Below are 18,463 nucleotides of genomic sequence, written 5' to 3' on the forward strand. Positions count from 1 at the left end.
GCGGTTCAGTGTCTATACAACAAGCCTCTTTCTGTCTATTGCAGCACAATGCGCCTATCCCCCAGGGCGGACGTGGAGCGGTCCAGTTTGTAACCCAGTACCAGCACTCCAGCGGTCAGAGACGCATTCGGGTCGCCACCATCGCCCGGAAGTAAGTTTATCCGTCAGTGCTGTTTCTGGAGCTGTGGGGCTCTCCTCTGCACACGGCGACTGAACTGAGAGGCTGAACTCTGCACTAGTACACGCATACAGTGCAGTCCGTATGTAGTTGGACGGTTGGTACAATTTCTGTTCTTTTGCTTCTGTAGTCCAACACATTGGCTCTGTAAATGTGAGGTAAATGTGCAGACTGTCCCCTTTAATTTGAGGGTATTTGCATCCATACTGGGTGATGTGTGTAGAAATCGTATCCATTTTTATTAATCCATTTTGTCCCCCCCCCCCCCATTTTAGGGGACCAAAAGCTATTGGACTCTTCAGTTGCTTCTGAATAGTCAGGTGTATTCAATCATTACCTTAGCGCATGTATATGAAAGCTTTCAGTATCTAGTCTTGACTCTAGGGTATTGATTGCATTTGGAGTCTGTTATTGGCGTTTGCCAACATGAGGTCCAAAGTTCTTATTCTGGCTTCCTTGACTGTCTTTGGCCTCATGTCATCTCTGGGCCTCGTGTTGACAAACGCCAATAACAGACTCCAAAAGCAATCAAAAGCCTAGAATCAAGAGATACTGAAAGTCTTCTTATATTTGCACTTAATAGTGATTGAATGGAACTGACTATTCAGCTAAGAAGCCAACAGTCTTTTGATCTGCTAAAATGGGGGGGAACTATGTATAAAACATATTAAATGGGACAGTCTGCACTTTAACCTCACATTTATAGTTTCTTTTCAAATCCAATGTGCTGGACTACAGAGCCAAAGGAACAGAAATTGTACCAAATGTCAAAATACCTACTGACTGCGCTATAGATGGCTTTTTCATTAAAAAAAAAGATAAAATAAATAATTCACAGTAAAGGGCTAATTTGAAGGAGGAGAGACTGGAAAAATGTGAATGCTCTTTACTATTCAAAAAGATTGGTGTATGCGTAATATAATTATGCAGCTAATTGGGCTTTTTGTAATAAGGAAGTGTAATGAATAAAAAGACCTGAGAATAATGCAGGAATGACGGAAAAGAAAAGAAAAATAATTCCTTTTAGTTGATGGTGGCTCTGTGAGTACAGAAGAACATTAGATTACATATTGATGAAAACAGGCCTGCCAGCCTGTCTAGGCTTGCCATTTACCTACCTACTGGAGATTATCCAGCACAGCACTAAGGCTGGAATTTAATACCCTGAGGTGCTCTGACTCTGTATATTGATTATTTAATTCTGCCATAATAAATCTCAAAAAGAACATTGATTCAAATGTGAAGACTGTTGGAAAAACCTCAATACATACGGATTGTAATACTCTTTGGTGCACTTATCAATAGTTATGAGTGGAAATTTGAATGGACTTCAAAGTTTGTATTGAGAGCACGGACAAAAGCCTACTTTTGTTAGGAAGCCGCCGTGGTGGTGGAGCCTTTGTGTGTGTGTGTGTGGGCATATGTGTACGCCTGTGTGTGGGTGTTTGTGTTTGTGCGTGCCTGTGGGTGTTTGTGCCTTTGTGCCAGCATGAGTCTGTGCTCTGAACAGCATGTGCTAAGACACTACCTACCTCCTAGCATCCCCTGACTGGGTTTCTTGTATTGTATGGTGCCCAGTGGAACGCATCTCCCTCTGTACTGTCCAACAGAATAACTCCCCTCCCTGCCACCATGACACTGATCCTTCTCTCCTGGCTGTTATGATTGAACCTCTTGGCTTCAACACAAACGTCTTATTTACTCTTGTCGATTAACATTATTGAATGCGGTGGCTTTAATTCTTTGACGGAGAAATTCCACAATGGCCTTTTTGTACTGTGAATTTTGATTAAAATAAATTGTCGCTGCATCAAAAGCCACAGCAGTAATGCTGCAAAAAATGGCAGGCGCTGTATTTTGTTTCTAAATGGCCTGTAAATGGACGGTCACTGCACGCTTTGCTGTGTTTTTTTTTTAAAGAAAGTTTCTATTGGGCATGTGCCTGGTCTCCTTGACTCAAGGGCAGGAGTGTTCGGTTGTCATGGACCTCACAGCTGGTGAACCACTGGTGTGCTCCGCACTAGCAGTTTTCTCTGTGGTAATAACAGATCTGCAACTTGGTTCCCATAGCAACATACTTTCACCTGAAACGGGCTGGGGGGGGGGGGGGGGCTGGGACTAAGATATTTCTCTGGAGAGGGAAGCAAGTGAGTCAATCAATCAATCACTGCATTCACTAAAAAACTTTTGGGATAATTTCAGGGTGAATAAGTTTCTTCTTTTTTATGCGCCTTTATAATATAGGATTATAAAGCAGGAACAAAACGTAGGGACAACTGCCAAAATGAGACATTTTGAAGCACCAATGATTGTGGAACTGTCGGTGTTTGAAATGGTTATTCAGGTAGCAGGGCCATACGCTAACATGACGCAAAAAGTTGAAAAAACGTTGGCGCTATCATTTGTTAAGAGCAAATGCCCAGTCTGCCTCTGGATGCCCCAGTCACCGAATTGATTTGAATCTGGCCTAAAAACACACCTTTTATTAGAAAAATTTCCATCACCTGTAATCTGTAATCTATATTTTATAGCTTGTTTTCTGAAGGGCTCGAGATTTTATTTTAAATGAAAGTTGCACAATACATTTAATGTATTATTATTATTATAATTATTATTATTAATACAATGGGAGCACTATAGAGCCCTGGGTAGGGTATGGGTTTAGGGGAGTTTTCGAGTTCTGGGTAGGGTATGGGTTCAGGGGAGTGTTAGAGCTCTGGGTAGGGTATGGGTTCAGGGGAGTTTTCGAGCTCTGGGTAGGGCATGGGTTCAGGGGAGTTTTGGAGCTCTGGGTAGGGTATGGGTTTAGGGGAGTTTTGGAGCTCTGGGTAGGGTATGGGTTCAGGGGAGTTTTGGAGCTCTGGGTAGGGTATGGGTTCAGGGGAGTTTTGGAGCTCTCGGTTGGGTATGGGTTTAGGGGAGTTTTGGAGCTCTCGGTTGGGTATGGGTTCAGGGGAGTTTTGGAGCTCTGGGTAGGGTATGGGTTCAGGGGAGTTTTGGAGCTCTCGGTTGGGTATGGGTTTAGGGGAGTTTTGGAGCTCTGGGTAGGGCATGGGTTCAGGGGAGTGTTAGAGCTCTGGGTAGGGCATGGGTTCAGGGGAGTTTTGGAGCTCTGGGTAGGGTATGGGTTCAGGGGAGTTTTGGAGCTCTCGGTTGGGTATGGGTTTAGGGGAGTTTTGGAGCTCTGGGTAGGGCATGGGTTCAGGGGAGTTTTGGAGCTCTGGGTAGGGTATGGGCTTAAGGTGTGATGGGATTGAACCGAGGGGGTGTTGAGCACTGCTGTTCCCCCACAGCTGGGCCGACGCACAGACGCAGATCCAGAGCATCGCTGCCTCCTTCGACCAGGAGGCCTCGGCCATCCTGATGGCCCGGCTGGCCGTGTACAGGGCCGAGACAGAGGAGGGTCCGGACGTCCTGCGCTGGCTGGACCGACAGCTCATCCGCCTGGTGAGTGAGTGTGTGTGTGTGTGTGTGTGTGTGTGTGTGTGTGTGTGTGTGAGTGTGAGTGTGAGTGTGAGTGTGAGTGTGAGTGTGAGTGTGAGTGTGAGTGTGAGAGTGAGTGTGAGTGTGAGAGTGAGAGTGTGAGTGTGGCGCGAGGTCTTTAGCGAGCGGGGAGGGTGAACGTGGTCTTGGGCTAATGAGTTTGCTGATTAGGTTGGGGGTTAATGAGTTTGTAGATTTGGCTGTGAGTGACCCAATGACAGAGTGCGTGATTGAGTGGGTGGGTGATTGGCTTTAATGAGGGGATGTGGTTTGACTTCAGGCATACATGTGTCAGTGTGTGCACTGAAACCTATTAACCTGTTCATCTCTGATAGCACGGTGCATATTCGTTCAGCACTGCGGTGTGCTTGATAAGGCTGTACTGTACCTGTACGGATTGCTACACAACTGTATATCATTCCAGAATTTAGAGTGAAGATTATGGGTTCTGCACCCATGTATGTTCTGTAGATTTATGGTACTTCTCTATGGTCTGGAATTCTCAGCGGGAGACCCATGTTGGAAAGCTCATAGGCAAAGGGCCATCATGAAAATGCCTCCCTCCACCTCAGAACGGATCTGATACATGGCTGTAGAGAATCAGTTTCCATTTATCTATCTATATTCCTATTATATTATCAGCATATATTTGTGTTCTGGGGGAAATTCTTAGAACCTGAGTATGAATGGTATATTTTAGTGCATGATGGATGAATTATGCATACAGCCTGTTTGGTGTCTCAAGTGATCACCTGTGGGCGGAAAGAAAGGTTCAGATGGGTTCCGCTTCCTGTCGTCTTAGTCATCATGATGTCATCAGTTGTAAGCGTTTGGCTCAGTTTACCTGCTGTGGAAAGGTTGTACTCAGTTTATCAACGGCATGTTTTATTCAGAAATGCTATGGAAGTTGCACAGATTTTGACTGGAGTGCCCCTTTAAATACAAAATAAATTAAAAAACCTAAAAGCACCATAAAGCTGCTGCAAATGACTGCAGTCATGTTGCGCAAGAACGTGGCGGCTCAAATTTGTAATTTAGCAGAGCATTTACTGTAAGCAATTATGTAAATGAACGCAGCCACAATGCACATTTAAATATCATGACCGTTATTAAAAGCTTGTATTGTGTGAGTCATAATCCAGAAGCACAGAGATGCGTCTGCTCTGTAGGAGTGGCCATTTTTATTTTTGTCGTATCCAATTATATCTATAGTATTGCATAACTCTGTAGCCTATAGGCTTTGGTAATGTGCCGTTTTTTGTTTTTTCCTCCCCAAGACATCACCATGAAGTTTGTTCATGTATAAAATATGCTCTCCATTCTCCATTTTGTAGTCTCCATCTGTTCTAATGATATTTCTTTCTAGTAGCAATTACAGCCGCCCTTTCATTGCTTGTCACTTCAGATTGAAAGTTAAGACCTGCCTTCCCCAGGAGGTGAAAAGCAAGCAATTATATTTCCTGCAATTTAGGCTTGCTGTCGTACATTTTATGAGAGAGTTCACAAGCTTTTATCTCACCATTCTTTGCTGTCTCAGCTCGTAATTTTCAAGCAAGCATATTCTTTATAGCTATTATCATGGGCATCTCCTATACAGTAGATAACACAAAGATTATAAGCTTTAACGTCTTGGGGTTCTAAACAAACCGATTTGCCCAGATAATCAATTCGCTACAAATTCTCTGGTGCAGTGTAGCCACTGCACGATCAGTGCAGTTGTTGGGCCCTTAACCCCACATTGCTCCAGGGGGGATTGGCCTCTGCTTTGTCTAATCAACTGTAAGTTGCTTTGGATAAAAGTGTCAGCTAAATTACTATAATTTAGTTTTTTCCCCCTCTGCAATGCTTCGGAAAGTGGCCGATAGGAGTTGATGTATTGTAGCTTTTTCTGCTGCATCAGTTTATTCAAATAACCCATTGGAAATGGTTTCATCCTCCCGCTCGCCAAAGGTTGCGATTGCTCAAAATCAGAGGATGAGGGTCCGCCTTTGTAAATGTAATTGAGTGCTGACAATCTGTCTAATGGCTGGAGTCCAGACAGGGCCCCTCTGCTAATTTACACTCTTCTGCTGCAGCCATCGACAGTGCTGCTCTCCAGTTGATTTATGCGTATCTACCATACCGGCTCAAAGGAATGAGATTGGTGCGCATCTCCCCAGGGTTTATTCCATGCAGCCACCTTTTTAATGGAATTTTCAATACGTAGAATGCGCAGCACTTTTGTCAGCCTCACAGCTAACCTATGAATTTTGTTCCTTTTCAGTGCCAGAAATTTGGAGATTACCACAAGGATGATCCCAATTCGTTCAGGTTTTCGGAAACGTTCTCCCTTTACCCGCAGGTGAGTGATTAACCATGCCCTGTCATGAAACCTTCTGGGCATCTTGATCTCAGGTTATCTCAGGTTTAGTGTTATTGACCCCCAATTGACCTAGCTTTTGGAGATTGACTTCCTAAATGTTGAAGGGCAACGTTAGCATAGTATTTGGTAATGTAATGGCTTTGAATGAATTTAATGGGTGCTCAAGCTTGTTAAAGAGAAGGGCATAGTGCTCTATCCTCCAGGGTCTGCATTAAGAAATGATCCTACCCAGGCCAGGAGTTAACCTTCTGTGGTCTAACGTATATGACAACACAGTAACCTGCTGTGATGCACCACTCAATCACTCAGTCCTGTTTTTAAATCAGTCAGTCATTATTTCTGTATAGCACAGTTTGCAAAGCTCATTTGGTGCTTTACAATAAACATTTTTCAGACACAATAACTAAAAGAGAGCCAAATTTTGCCAATAAAACAATCTGGTAAATGCCTAGCTGAACTCCTAGAAGATGCAGGCAAATAAGTAAAATGTATTTGTCAACCACATTTAAAACAAAAAAGTTGCGCCAAAGTGCTATACAATATATGTGCATGTGAGGTGTATACATACACAGTATGCAAAATTGATTACACAGGATAAAATGTAAGCATTAAAAACACTACATTTGATAATGCAGGACAAATAGGTGTGTTTTGAGTCTATAGTTAAAAAGAGAGGGCAAATACTTTTCATTTTGGGTGGGACAGTGGAACAGCCAGGATTAACTGATTTGAGGACTTCAGAGACCTAGAGGTCAAATAGGGGCAGAGTAGGTCAGTAATATATGAGGGGTCAGCCCATTAAAACACCTTAAATAAAACCTTAAAACTGATTCTAAAATGGACTGGAAACCAATGCAAGGCATGATCTGGTCCCTCTTCTTAAAGCCAGTAAGAAGTCTAGCAACGGAATTTTGAACTAAATGTAAACTTGGCTGAACTGTGACTGACTGTCACCAGAATAGCGGAAATTGCTGTAATCTAAACAAGAACTGATAAAAGCATGGATTCTTTTTTCTGGATCTTTGAAATAGAAATTATTAGATTTTTGTTATCACTTGCCTGTCAAACCCTTGCCTGTTGGAGATCAGAGTCAAAGAAACCCCCCAGATTTCTAGCATAAAATTTAACTAACAGGGAGAGTTGACCTACATTTTCAATAGATTTAAGTGGGCCAAAGAAAAAGATATCAGTTTTGTAGTCATTTAATTGGTCGAAGTCATGTAACATCTCAGTAAATACATACTTTTGGGAACATAGGCGAGCACTTTTGAGGGTAGCTTATGTTACTTGGTGCTGGATGTTCTATTGTTTGTAAGAGTTGTGCTTCTGAAGGCTTGACAAATGCTGGCTGTTCAGGGATCTGCACACACTCCCTCCCTCACTCTCATTGTGTTGACACCCTGCAGTTCATGTTCCATCTGAGAAGGTCCCCCTTCCTGCAAGTGTTCAACAATAGCCCTGATGAGAGCTCCTACTACAGGCACCAGTTCATGCGGCAGGATCTGACTCAGTCTCTCATCATGATCCAGCCCATCCTCTACGCCTACTCCTTCAATGGGCCTCCGGAGGTACGCCACAGCACTCGACCCCTGACCCCTGACCCAACCTATCATGAGCACATATGGTGAAACTACCCACTGTTTTTCCATAAGTGGATTTTAGCTGTTGACGTTTCGCTCTATTGAAAGTTCTTAGGTGGTTCTTGGATGATTAAGCCTTTGTTCCCCAGCAGCAGACGTTTTCAGTGTACAGTGAATTTGAATATGCAGATTGTGGAGTAGCCCTCAGCGTTTCTTGGCTCAGCGTATTTCCGTCCTTATATGAGTAACTACGTGCCCTGAATGGATTTTAACGCTAGCCTTAGCGTCGCTCCATCAAAGAGAACAAACACTGCCGCCTGTTCACAGCGTTTAATATGCATGCCGCCTCATGGCTCCTGTCACCAGTTTATCGATGGTGACTGTTTGTTTCCTTGAACGCGGCTGGCCACAGCTCGGTAGGATTAACGTCGTTTACCAATGGACTATTTTTAGCTGGGAATCAGTCTGATTGCGTTCCTCCCTGAGAGGCGAGATATTTAATTAGCTTTGTTTACCGTTACTTGGTTGGTAAGAGTGACGCGAGTCTAAACCATCAAGATTTATGAGAACTGGAGATGGCTTCTGGTTCCATGGATTTTTCTATTGGACCTGCTCGATGGCAGATGAAGCCAGTTCGTAGAGGCGGCCATGTTTGACTATGGGGCGATTTTGCCACTAGGTACCTGAACATGTAGAGATGAATAGAACTGAAAATATAAAATTTTAAGGTACCGAATTTAAAAAGTAAGAAAGTTAAAAGTACATTTCAAAAAGTACTGTCAAAAAGTAGTATAATTTTGTCTAAATGGGTAAAATGGGCAAGTTCATAGTTTTGAATGGTCTTCAATAGGGAGAGTTGGCACCAGTAAGCAGTAACCATGGGAGATTGCAAGCTATCCCTGGTCTAAACATAGCGGGAACCCATGGCTGAACAAGAACCCGTCTTATCTCTCCGCAGCCAGTTCTGTTGGACAGTAGCAGCATCCTGCCTGATCGTATCCTCCTAATGGACACCTTCTTCCAGATCCTCATCTACCATGGAGAGGTAAGGACCACCTTCTTCTCCAGTGTGTGGCCTTCAAACTGCCAACATGTACCTTCATATATCTGTGTGCGGGCGAATAACCACCTACATTCATGGCCTTCATAATATCACAAGCATGTCTGTTGAGTGCTATGAGATCCTTGTGAAACGTCAAGTAGTGTCTTGAAAGATGCACAGATTTATTTTCTCCTATACCTCTTATACAGTGGCTTACTGACAAAAAACATAATTATAATTGAAATATTTATTTAAAATGTCACTATTAATGTTACTTAAAGGTACAATAGGTAATTTCGTATGTGAGGAATTGCAGCAACAAACAACCTCAAACCACAACACTGTTCCCACAGTCTATGAATATAACGCATAATATAAAGCCTTATGATACAGTTCAGTGTTCTTGTGCGCTGTTTTGGAAAGCTGAGAGTGACAAACGCAACAGATCCTGCCGTCTTTGCGTAGTGTTCTGTAAAGAAAATGTTCGCCGAACAGGTGACTTTATGAAATCTTGACTTTGGTGTGCTACACAACACTATTTATATTTTTGCCTAAGTTTTCACTTTAATTCACCAACTATATTATGAGCAAGCAAGTTATTTGGCTATGTGCCTAGCTGGCTATATAACTAAGATGTGATAGTCTACCACAAACGATGCTGTCACAGTTTGAGAGAAATAAAGGTTTAGTTAGACACGGATGATTGAACACTTAAAGAGATAAAAGGAAGCTTCCCAAATTACACTCCAGACAAGTGATCACTGAATGAACCAATTTTCAACCAATGAGCTTGAATTGTTGTACAGCTGTACAGTGTTTTGATACAGAGTGACAGCCCGACAAATGTACACTTTGAAACCCGAATTTAAGGACTATAAACACAGGCAGAGGGTGAGTCAACATGTCAGTGAGTCACCTTTTTCAATAATAGGAATGGATTTACAATTTTCATGTAACAATGTTTTAACACAATCTTACCTTGTGTACCTTTAACTTGGTGTACTGTAGAACTGTTACTGAAGTTATTCCAGCAAATTATGTAGACAAATGTCTTTTGAGTCCCTCGTCTCAACTGGGTTAGATAAACTAGCTTTACGCTAGGTTCGCTGTCATTCATGTTACCTAGAACAGCTAACATTGAGAATGATTAGCTAGGTTTATAGTTTAATCTTAAAGATAGGCTACGGAACCAGCCGACCAATGTCCGATACGTGTAAAATGTGTCTTTTACTTTCCAATGACGGGATGACTCCATATTGTACTGGAGGATTGGCAACACTAAATCAAGACAGATTAGCTAGCTACCCTACAGTCATTCACGGACAACAAGCTGGCCAGGCTTGAGTTGGCAGTGGCTCCAACATCCAAGACAGTTGCAAGTACTATGATATTGTAAGAACCAGCCTGCTAACTGTTTTGAACAACAATAAAATAATTGTCTTATGTTTGTTTTATATTGATACACATTAATTTTGAACCATGATGAAGTCGGGCAAGATGGAAAAATAATACACCCACCCCTGCCAGTCAAAATTGGGTATACAACCATGCCATTGTATCAAGCTGAAAAGCAGACGCTTACAATGGCATATGAGTTAGGTTTGTATGTATCCTATGGTCCAGTGTAATTTATTGTTTTTTGACTACCAGGGTGAAAATATTGATGTGCAGTACTGTGTAAAAGTCTTTGTCATGTGCAAAAGAAAATCGGTTAAGTGAATAAAAATAATGAAATGAAAAGTTTCTCAATGTATAACAAAAAAATTTATCATAAGTGAACAGTTCAAAATGAAATCAAATAAATTTGTGATGACCACCTGTTGCCTTTAAAACTGTATCAATTATCTGAGGTAGGTACACTGTCTTGTTGTTTGGTACATTGTTCCAATCATATTGGAGAAATATGAGTTTGTTTGTTCGACTGTTTATCAATTTATCTGAAAAGTGTTCTATTGCTTAATATGTTACTTTATTTAACAAAAAATATATATATAATTTCATAGTAACATTGAATTTTTATGGTGAATATTTGGAAATCTCAAATTAGTTATTTTTTACAGACAAAAACCCCCCCAAAAAAACATACAAGACTGTGTGTGCGTTAAATGCAATCGCAATCAAGGAAAATAATAATGTTTATTGTTTTTCAGAATTGTGCAGCCCTATTATGTATTTGCTATTGAGATGTGCGGAGATTGTGTAGTCCCCCATTAGACCGTCAGTTTAATAGTTCCTTCTGGGGCTCCTTCCTTCTTTCAAGTCAATTTATTGATCGCCTGATGTTCAGGTTTTTCCATAATTTTGTTCTTGAATTCATTATTAACTGATTTATTCAAGAACCATACAAACAATTCAGGTTTGTATGGTTGCCGTTTTCTTTTCTATTATGTATTTTGCATCCATAAATAATAATGATGGCTTGTGTTGTGTACACAGCACAGCACTTATTTATCAACTCAAAGCACTTTACAGAGAAGGGGAAAGTCACCACTGCTGTGGAGCACCCACCTGGGTGATGCACAGCAGGCATTTTCACTTGTCAGTCTGATTTAGTTTAATTAAAAATCTGACCTCTAAATGAATCGTTTGCCATACGGCGCATTACAGAAAATTAAAGCGGTCGTTGATCTGACATTAATTCTTCCTGGCATTCATATCTATTTGTGGCAGTAGGGAAACCGAGAGTTGGATTTGTCTTGTTCCACAATTTTTGTTGTGCTTGTTGGTATGTTGCTCCCAGCCTGCATGTGAAATACTTTTGGAAAAATACAGTAAGTATTTGGACAGTGACATTTTGTTGTTTTCGCTATTTTGTTTTATGCTAATACAGTAAAGTCCTTTTTTGAAAGTGGTCAATTATAGGTACTTGTTTCTGTTAAAATTACCTTTATTAAATCTGGTTGGCTTAAAGTCATTTTGGAGGTATAATCTGCTCAAGAAAATTTAGAAAAGATTGCTTGTTTTTAAGTTAGTTTAGTTAATCGGTTTTTAACTTCCAGAATTGTCATTGCTAGCTAATTACTTGTAATGTGTGTGAAAATGTCGTCCTTGTGCTACTTTTCTGTCTTTCAAGCTGTGTATAATATCGTATAGTTGATCAAAACAGAAAAATGAGTGTGGGGCTCAGGTCTGAGTCTTAATATAATGGATGCATTGAGTGACTCATATTTTCCTTATGGGCTAATGGCATGTTTGGCAGGGTTAGCAGAGGTGTTTGGTTAATGCTTTGTTGCTAGCTGGTTGATAAGCAGGGTAGACGGCTTTGTTTATGGTGGTTCCCTGGTAACCTAGCGAGTCAAAAGCAAAAGCGGTTTTCTTTCATCTCATGGTTCATCACACTTGTGGAGATTTTATTGAATCTGCACCCGTCTTGTGAACAAATAATGCAGCCTGTGATTCATGTCATAACAAATTTGTTTTTCCAAGAATAAAACAACAGACTTTACTTTTATTTTTGAGAACTGCCGCTCACTGGATGTGTTTTGTTTTTGGCATTATTCTGAGTAAACTCTAGAGGCTGTTGTGCGTGAAAATCCCAGGAAATCAGCAGTTACAGAAATAGTGAAGCCAGTCCTTCGGGCATCAACTAGCATGCCACGGTTGATATCACTGAGATCACACTTTTTCCCCATTCTGTTGGTTGATGTGGGCATTAACTAAAGCTCCTGACCCGTATCTACATGATTTTATGCATTGCACTGCTGCCACACGATTGGCTGATTAGATAATTTCATGAATAGTTTCCTAATAAAGTGCTCTGAGTGTATTTCCTCAACAATAATACTTGATTGCATAAATTATGTTGTAAATTAATGGAAAAATCATGCCATTGGTATTCACTGCTGTTGGCATAGAACCATTACCATCTTATCAGAATAACTACATTGTGAGAGGAAAATCAATTTCCACAACACAGCCTATGACAAAACGCCAACAAATTCCAAAATTATGTCTTTTAAAAGCATTGTTGTTTTGCTGCACAGACATCATTATGCACTCTATTGGAAAAGCAGAATGGAAAGCATAACCAAATTAAATAAAGGGGAGTTGAGAAAATGAAGCAATAATGAGGAAAGGCGCTTGGTAATAGTCATATTCACTCCGCAGAAGAGCATAACATGATCACACGACACGTCAAACCTGGATAGGCTACAGCAGCAGAAGACTTTAGTCTTATAAATACTTAATAAAGTGCTCACTGAGTGTATAGGTGGCACACATTTGGATGAAAAGTGAGATTAGAGTGTGCCTCCTGTCTCCTGCCAGACGGTGGCGCAGTGGCGCAAGGCCGGGTACCAGGAGATGCCGGAGTACGAGAATTTCCGGCACCTTCTGCAGGCCCCGGTGGACGACGCCCAGGAGATCTTGCACAGCCGTTTCCCCATGCCCCGCTACATCGACACCGAGCACGGGGGCAGCCAGGTGAGCGGTCATGACAATCCCCCTACCACCCCTAATCCTCCGCCTTCATAAACAAGTCGCCGTCGGGTTTGACAATCTCCCCCGAAGGGATTTGTTAAATCCTGACCCGCTGGGCAGTTGAGCGAACGTGAGCGGCATCGCAATCTTCTGACATGAGCCAAATGGTTTTTTTCTTGCTTCGTGCCACGTGCACTCCAAATGTTTAACGGAACATTCTGTATTTCCTGTCCCCCCCCAGGCACGTTTCCTGTTATCCAAAGTCAACCCCTCACAGACCCATAACAACATGTATGCATGGGGCCAGGTAAGAACGCCTTTAATAATCATTCAGTGCACGCGCGGTGCTGGTCTCCCGTTGCTGCATGTACTGCTGCTCTCCGTGGTGCACCGAATACCCAGCATGCAGTGCTGCGGAGAATGTCGAAGCTGCCATTAATCTCTGTTCGCCACGAGCGTGGCGTTGGCTAGGCGATTAGCCCTTCCAACGACAGCCGCCTCGTTCTCTGTTATAATTAGAAGGCATTACCAGCCTGCACTGTTCACCCTATTCCACACTACAGGCAAGCCATCAACTGCCTGCCAGCTTTGTTGTGCCTGGCTAAATGTCTTCCGAATAGACATATCTGTTATCATTATGTGTTGGGGACAGGCTGTTTGCAACGCAGGTAATTGCCTCTCCAGGACTTGATTGCTCAAAATAGTGCTGTTACAGGGACAGCTTATATCAGAGGAAACGCTGAGAACGGTAATATTCCAGCATCTGAAGAACTGAACCGAGCAGTTGACAACAGTGAGGGAAGCGTTTGTGTACATGCTTACCTAAGCTCCAGTATCTTTTCCAAGTAGTCCATGTCACCCATGGCGTGTTTCACACTTCAGAGAAACCACCAGCAGGTGATAGAATGTGCTACACACACGCCAAGATAAAAACAGCTGTCACGGTGAAAATATTACGATTGGAGCCGATCATCCCGACGTTTGGAGGAGAAGGGAAGGGCAAACTGTGAGAAGCGTGTTTTGTGCTTCGGGGCCAACACCTCACCGTGCGGCCTGTTCTTCTCCGCAGGAGTCGGGCGCGCCCATTCTGACGGACGACGTGAGCCTGCAGGTGTTCATGGACCATCTAAAGAAGCTGGCGGTGTCCAGCGCAGCCTGAGGCCCCGTGAGACCCTGTCCTCTACCGGGAAACGCCAACTAACGCCAACTAACGCCGACCGCAGAGTCCAGAGGCTAGGAGGAGACGCTCTGGCTCTCGCCCAGAAAAATGTGAAGCCAAGCAGTCCTGAAGTCTCTCTCTCTCTCTCTCTCTCTCTCTCTCTCTCTCTCTCTCTCTCTCTCTCTCTCTCTCTCTCTCTCTCTCTCTCTCTCTCTCTCTCTCTCTCTCTCTCTCTCTCTCTCTCTCTCTCTCTCTCTCTCTCTCTCTCTCTCTCTCTCTCTCTCTCTCGCGTTTTATTTTGCGAAGCAGCTGTATTCCTTCAGGACAGTTTGGACGCACACAGACTGAATAGCCTTTGGCCTCCTGTATAGCTTTTGGCTACTGTTCGATAATTGTAAAGCAAAACAACAGCGAGTCGGCTAGAAATCAAAATATGCATCTCCCTTAATTTAACACTACAGCGCTGTATTTGCATAATGTATCAGACTTCTTATCTAAGTCAGCAGGCGCTTCAGCATATTTATCTAGGCTGTGGATGTTTTATTGTAATGCCCCTAACATAATTGCGCGTGGATTTGAAATAAGCGAGATTTCAAATCTGCACTACATAGGCAGAGTTTTATGTAAAGCACAACTCAAACTTACCTCTAGTCTCAGAATACAGCTTTCAAAGATAAAAGCCTTTTTTTTTTGTCTTTTTTTTTTTTTCTCAAAAATGCAGAATTCAACATGACCCTTTGGGAAATGAATGGTGAATATTCTATCATTGTAATTTAAGTCTGAGAATGTCACAGCTTCCATTTTCTTACACCATGTCTGGCGCTTTTGTAGACTTCTCTTTTTAGTAATTTTTTTTATTTTTTTATTTTTTTGGAAGTACACACATTTGTACTGGCTTTTTTGTCTCCTGTAGGTCCAATATTGTTAAATGAAGACTTGTGAAGGTGTAAAAGCTGCCTTTCTATGCCCAATACTTTGTTTGTAGCCATATTGCATCTGGAATTTCTAATAAAATGAAAATGTCACATCACCTGCTCCCTTGTCCCATCAGATGGAAAATTAGTATTGAGGTGCATCATGGAACTGCATTCTAACTGTACCCGCTGTTGTAGAAGACATTTAACTGTTTTGACAATGGAACTTCTATTAAATCAGTCAACAGTGAATGTTTAGCATTCACTATTTCGCATTTATATTTATTCGATGAGTTCATCTCCCTACAAATGCTTGTGAGGGAGGCAGAAAGCAGGAAACGGCAGACCCAATTTCCTGCAAAGAATATTACCTACGTTTGTTTGATCGGAAGCTGCAAATCGACTTGACATTGCAGTAGATGAGCTTGAGAGCAGTTCGCCCGTAAATGGCATGCAGCAAATTTCATGATTGCCAGCTTTGCGGTATTCAAAGATGAAAGTAGTTTTGTGCTTTACTTGAATTTAAATGCACTTGATAATAGGTCTGTTATGCTCTACAATCAAATGGCCATTTGCATCGTCGTCACCAGCGTTTCTTCTGGATAAGCCCAGATAGATGTACGTGCATTCCGCATTGAATGCTAACCCTCCCAAGACTGATTATTCGTATTTAATCTTTAAAAATAAAAATGTTTATCGTTTTCCAAACAATTCCACAACTTTTAGAAACCAATGTGACCCCTAACCCCATCCCCTCCCAATCCCACACACACCCCATGGCACCAATTATTTGTAAATGGCTATTAAGGTACTGTTCGTATATCTCCGTATCTGGTAATCATGTGGGGATGGAGTGTTGGCTAATGCTGGCCATGACTGTTGTTGCAGTCGTGTTGGTACCATAGACTATAGAAGAAATATGGACCAAGTGCTTGTTATGTCGCCTACTGACTATCCATGGGCTCGTGAAAAGCATTTTGAAACTGGATGTGAACTTTGTTGTACAATTTGCCACACCCATCCCAGACAGCAAGCGACTTGAGTCGAATCTGCCCTGATTCAGGCCTGAAGTCGGACGGTACCAGCACAGATCCAGTACAGAGTCACTTGCTATCGGGGATGCATCAGCCCAGGGCCTCCAAACCCCTTAATGCAGGCCTGAAACAGGAAGCCCTTATATGGGCAAAAAGTCTGCCAAGTGCGGCTCGTCCACTATGCACGTAAGAGAAGGACTCATTGACGCAAACTGCTCCTGATTCATCCGCAAAATGTTTTAACTTTGTCCAAATAACACTAACACATCGGCACATGGGGAAGCAATAGATGAAGAAAAAATACAGATTAGAACAAGATTAATATTTTTACTCCGGCTTCTGCACGTCTGGTACTGGAGAGTCATGAAGTCTGCTGGTTTTTGTTGCTACTTGGCTCTTAATTGATGAAATTAAAGCAGTTGATTACACCGTTAACTCACCTCTGGTTTCTGCGGTCTGAATTTGTTGTTTTCATTGGCATTGGCAGGACTGAAAGCAGCATTAAATATTAATGCTAAGGTCTAGCCACTGACCTCCACACATTTGGGGATAAATGGGGAAAAATGATCAAGAGCAGAGGTTTCAAGTATGCAATTAATTATTGAGAAGTTGGACGGGCAGCATAAAACTTGGTGTCTCTGAGGGAGAGAGGGTATTATTCACCTCATTCTGTGCACAATAGGAGCTTCCCAAGCCCTTGGCCTATGCCAGCTGCTGGAGTTGTGAAGTCTTCCAGATCAATGACTGTGCAGCTCTGCTTACTGACTGTAGGGTGAGGAGAAACAGCTGCGGTATGCATGTGGAGAAGAAACATGCATGTCTGACCTCTCTGGTGCTACAAAGGATGTCTCCGTGATTAGACAGGTTTAAAATTGTATTTGGTAATTGTGAATTGAGACCTTAAGCGGAAATGCATATAAAGATTTGTGGGGAATGGGGAGGTTGAATTTTTATTTTTATTTTTTTGAGTCCGTGCTCAAACCTCAAACCCTGTATAGTGGAGGTCCTAATTGAGTTGTGGTAAATGGCCAACGGATGAACTGAATGAGGGAGAGATCCTTCTGGAGAAGTTCCACACTGTTGTCCTCCTCTTTTTATGAAATCCAATGGTTGGTACATGAAGTAATGATTTATTGTCATTCACGCAATGCCACTCTTCTTTATGCTATTGTTAAGATAAGTCCACTCAATTTATTGGGGCAAAAAAAATATTGCAGTGATAGATCCGGTATGAATACATTTTTATTACATAGAAGGCTCTCTGTGACTAAGCTACGCAAGTCAACCTTGATAAGGGGTCTACAAGGCAAATGAAAAAATAAATTACGATGGTGGTGGTAATTCACCGTTGTACTTCTGTCACTACAGTTCTGTTCCAGAGACACGTCTCATAGTGGAGAAGAAGCACACTGAAAATCTAGATGACAGGGACTTTTTCTATAAAACAAAGGGCATTGAGATATGATAACTTCCTTTGTTGTTTCATAGAGGAAATTATGATTGGCACACTTGCAGCCGGGAAATCAGAGCTGTGGTTATTAATAGAGCCACAACCTCCTCATTTTAATAAAGAAAAAAAAAAAAGATTAACCTCCCACTGTGTATTGTATATGCCAGGTACTCAGCCTTGCCAATACTGTTGGCAACTTAACTCTTTAATCACAAAATCCTGTAGGGCGATAAAGTGATAAAGTTAGTGGTAAGTTTGTGAACCACAGCCACCGTAGTGCCATTGCATGCTGTGTTGTAATCCTCAAAGGACCCCCGACCACCCATTTTGCTATATTCAATATTGTCTACACTTAGTGATCACTTTATTAGGTATTTATTGGACTTTTTTTTACTTATTGATCTTCTGCTGCTGTAGCCTATCCGCTTAGAGGTACATTGTGTATTCTTTTGCATACCACTCTTGTAATGTGTGGTTACTTGCGTTACTGTCACCTTCCTTTCAGCTTCAACCAGTCTGGCCATTCTCATCAGACCTCTCTCATTAACGACATTTTTTTGCCCGCAGAACTACTGCTCACTGGATGTTTTTTGTTTTTCACACCATTCTCTGCAAAGTCAAGAAAATCCCAGGAGATCCCAGCAATTTCTGAGATTCTCCAACCTGTCTGGCACCAACAATCATTCCACGGTCAAAGTCACTAAGATCACATTTCTTTCCTGCTCTGACATTTGGTCTGAAAAACAGCTGAACCTCCTGACCATGTCTGCATGCTTTTATGCATTTAGTTGCGGCCACATGATTGGATGATTAAATATTTCCAGTAACAAGCTGGTGTACAG

General features: G+C 42.0%; 1 protein-coding gene across 2 annotated transcripts in view; it reads left to right on the forward strand.

Annotated features, from left to right (window-relative positions):
- Positions 1-15,253, forward strand: part of sec23a (Sec23 homolog A, coat complex II component) — a 38,203-nt gene extending 22,950 nt beyond the window's left edge. For both annotated transcript variants that reach the window (XM_061238996.1, XM_061239000.1), the window contains exons 13-20: positions 45-151; positions 3,472-3,625; positions 5,925-6,002; positions 7,430-7,591; positions 8,562-8,648; positions 12,912-13,067; positions 13,306-13,371; positions 14,134-15,253. In XM_061238996.1, coding sequence (XP_061094980.1) covers positions 45-151; positions 3,472-3,625; positions 5,925-6,002; positions 7,430-7,591; positions 8,562-8,648; positions 12,912-13,067; positions 13,306-13,371; positions 14,134-14,223 — 900 coding nt within the window. In that variant the 3' untranslated portion in view covers positions 14,224-15,253. The remainder of the gene's footprint in view (positions 1-44; positions 152-3,471; positions 3,626-5,924; positions 6,003-7,429; positions 7,592-8,561; positions 8,649-12,911; positions 13,068-13,305; positions 13,372-14,133) is intronic.
- The last annotated feature ends 3,210 nt before the right edge of the window (positions 15,254-18,463 follow it).

Source organism: Conger conger, chromosome 1, assembly GCF_963514075.1.
Source record: "Conger conger chromosome 1, fConCon1.1, whole genome shotgun sequence".
Taxonomy (NCBI): Eukaryota; Metazoa; Chordata; class Actinopteri; order Anguilliformes; family Congridae; genus Conger; species Conger conger.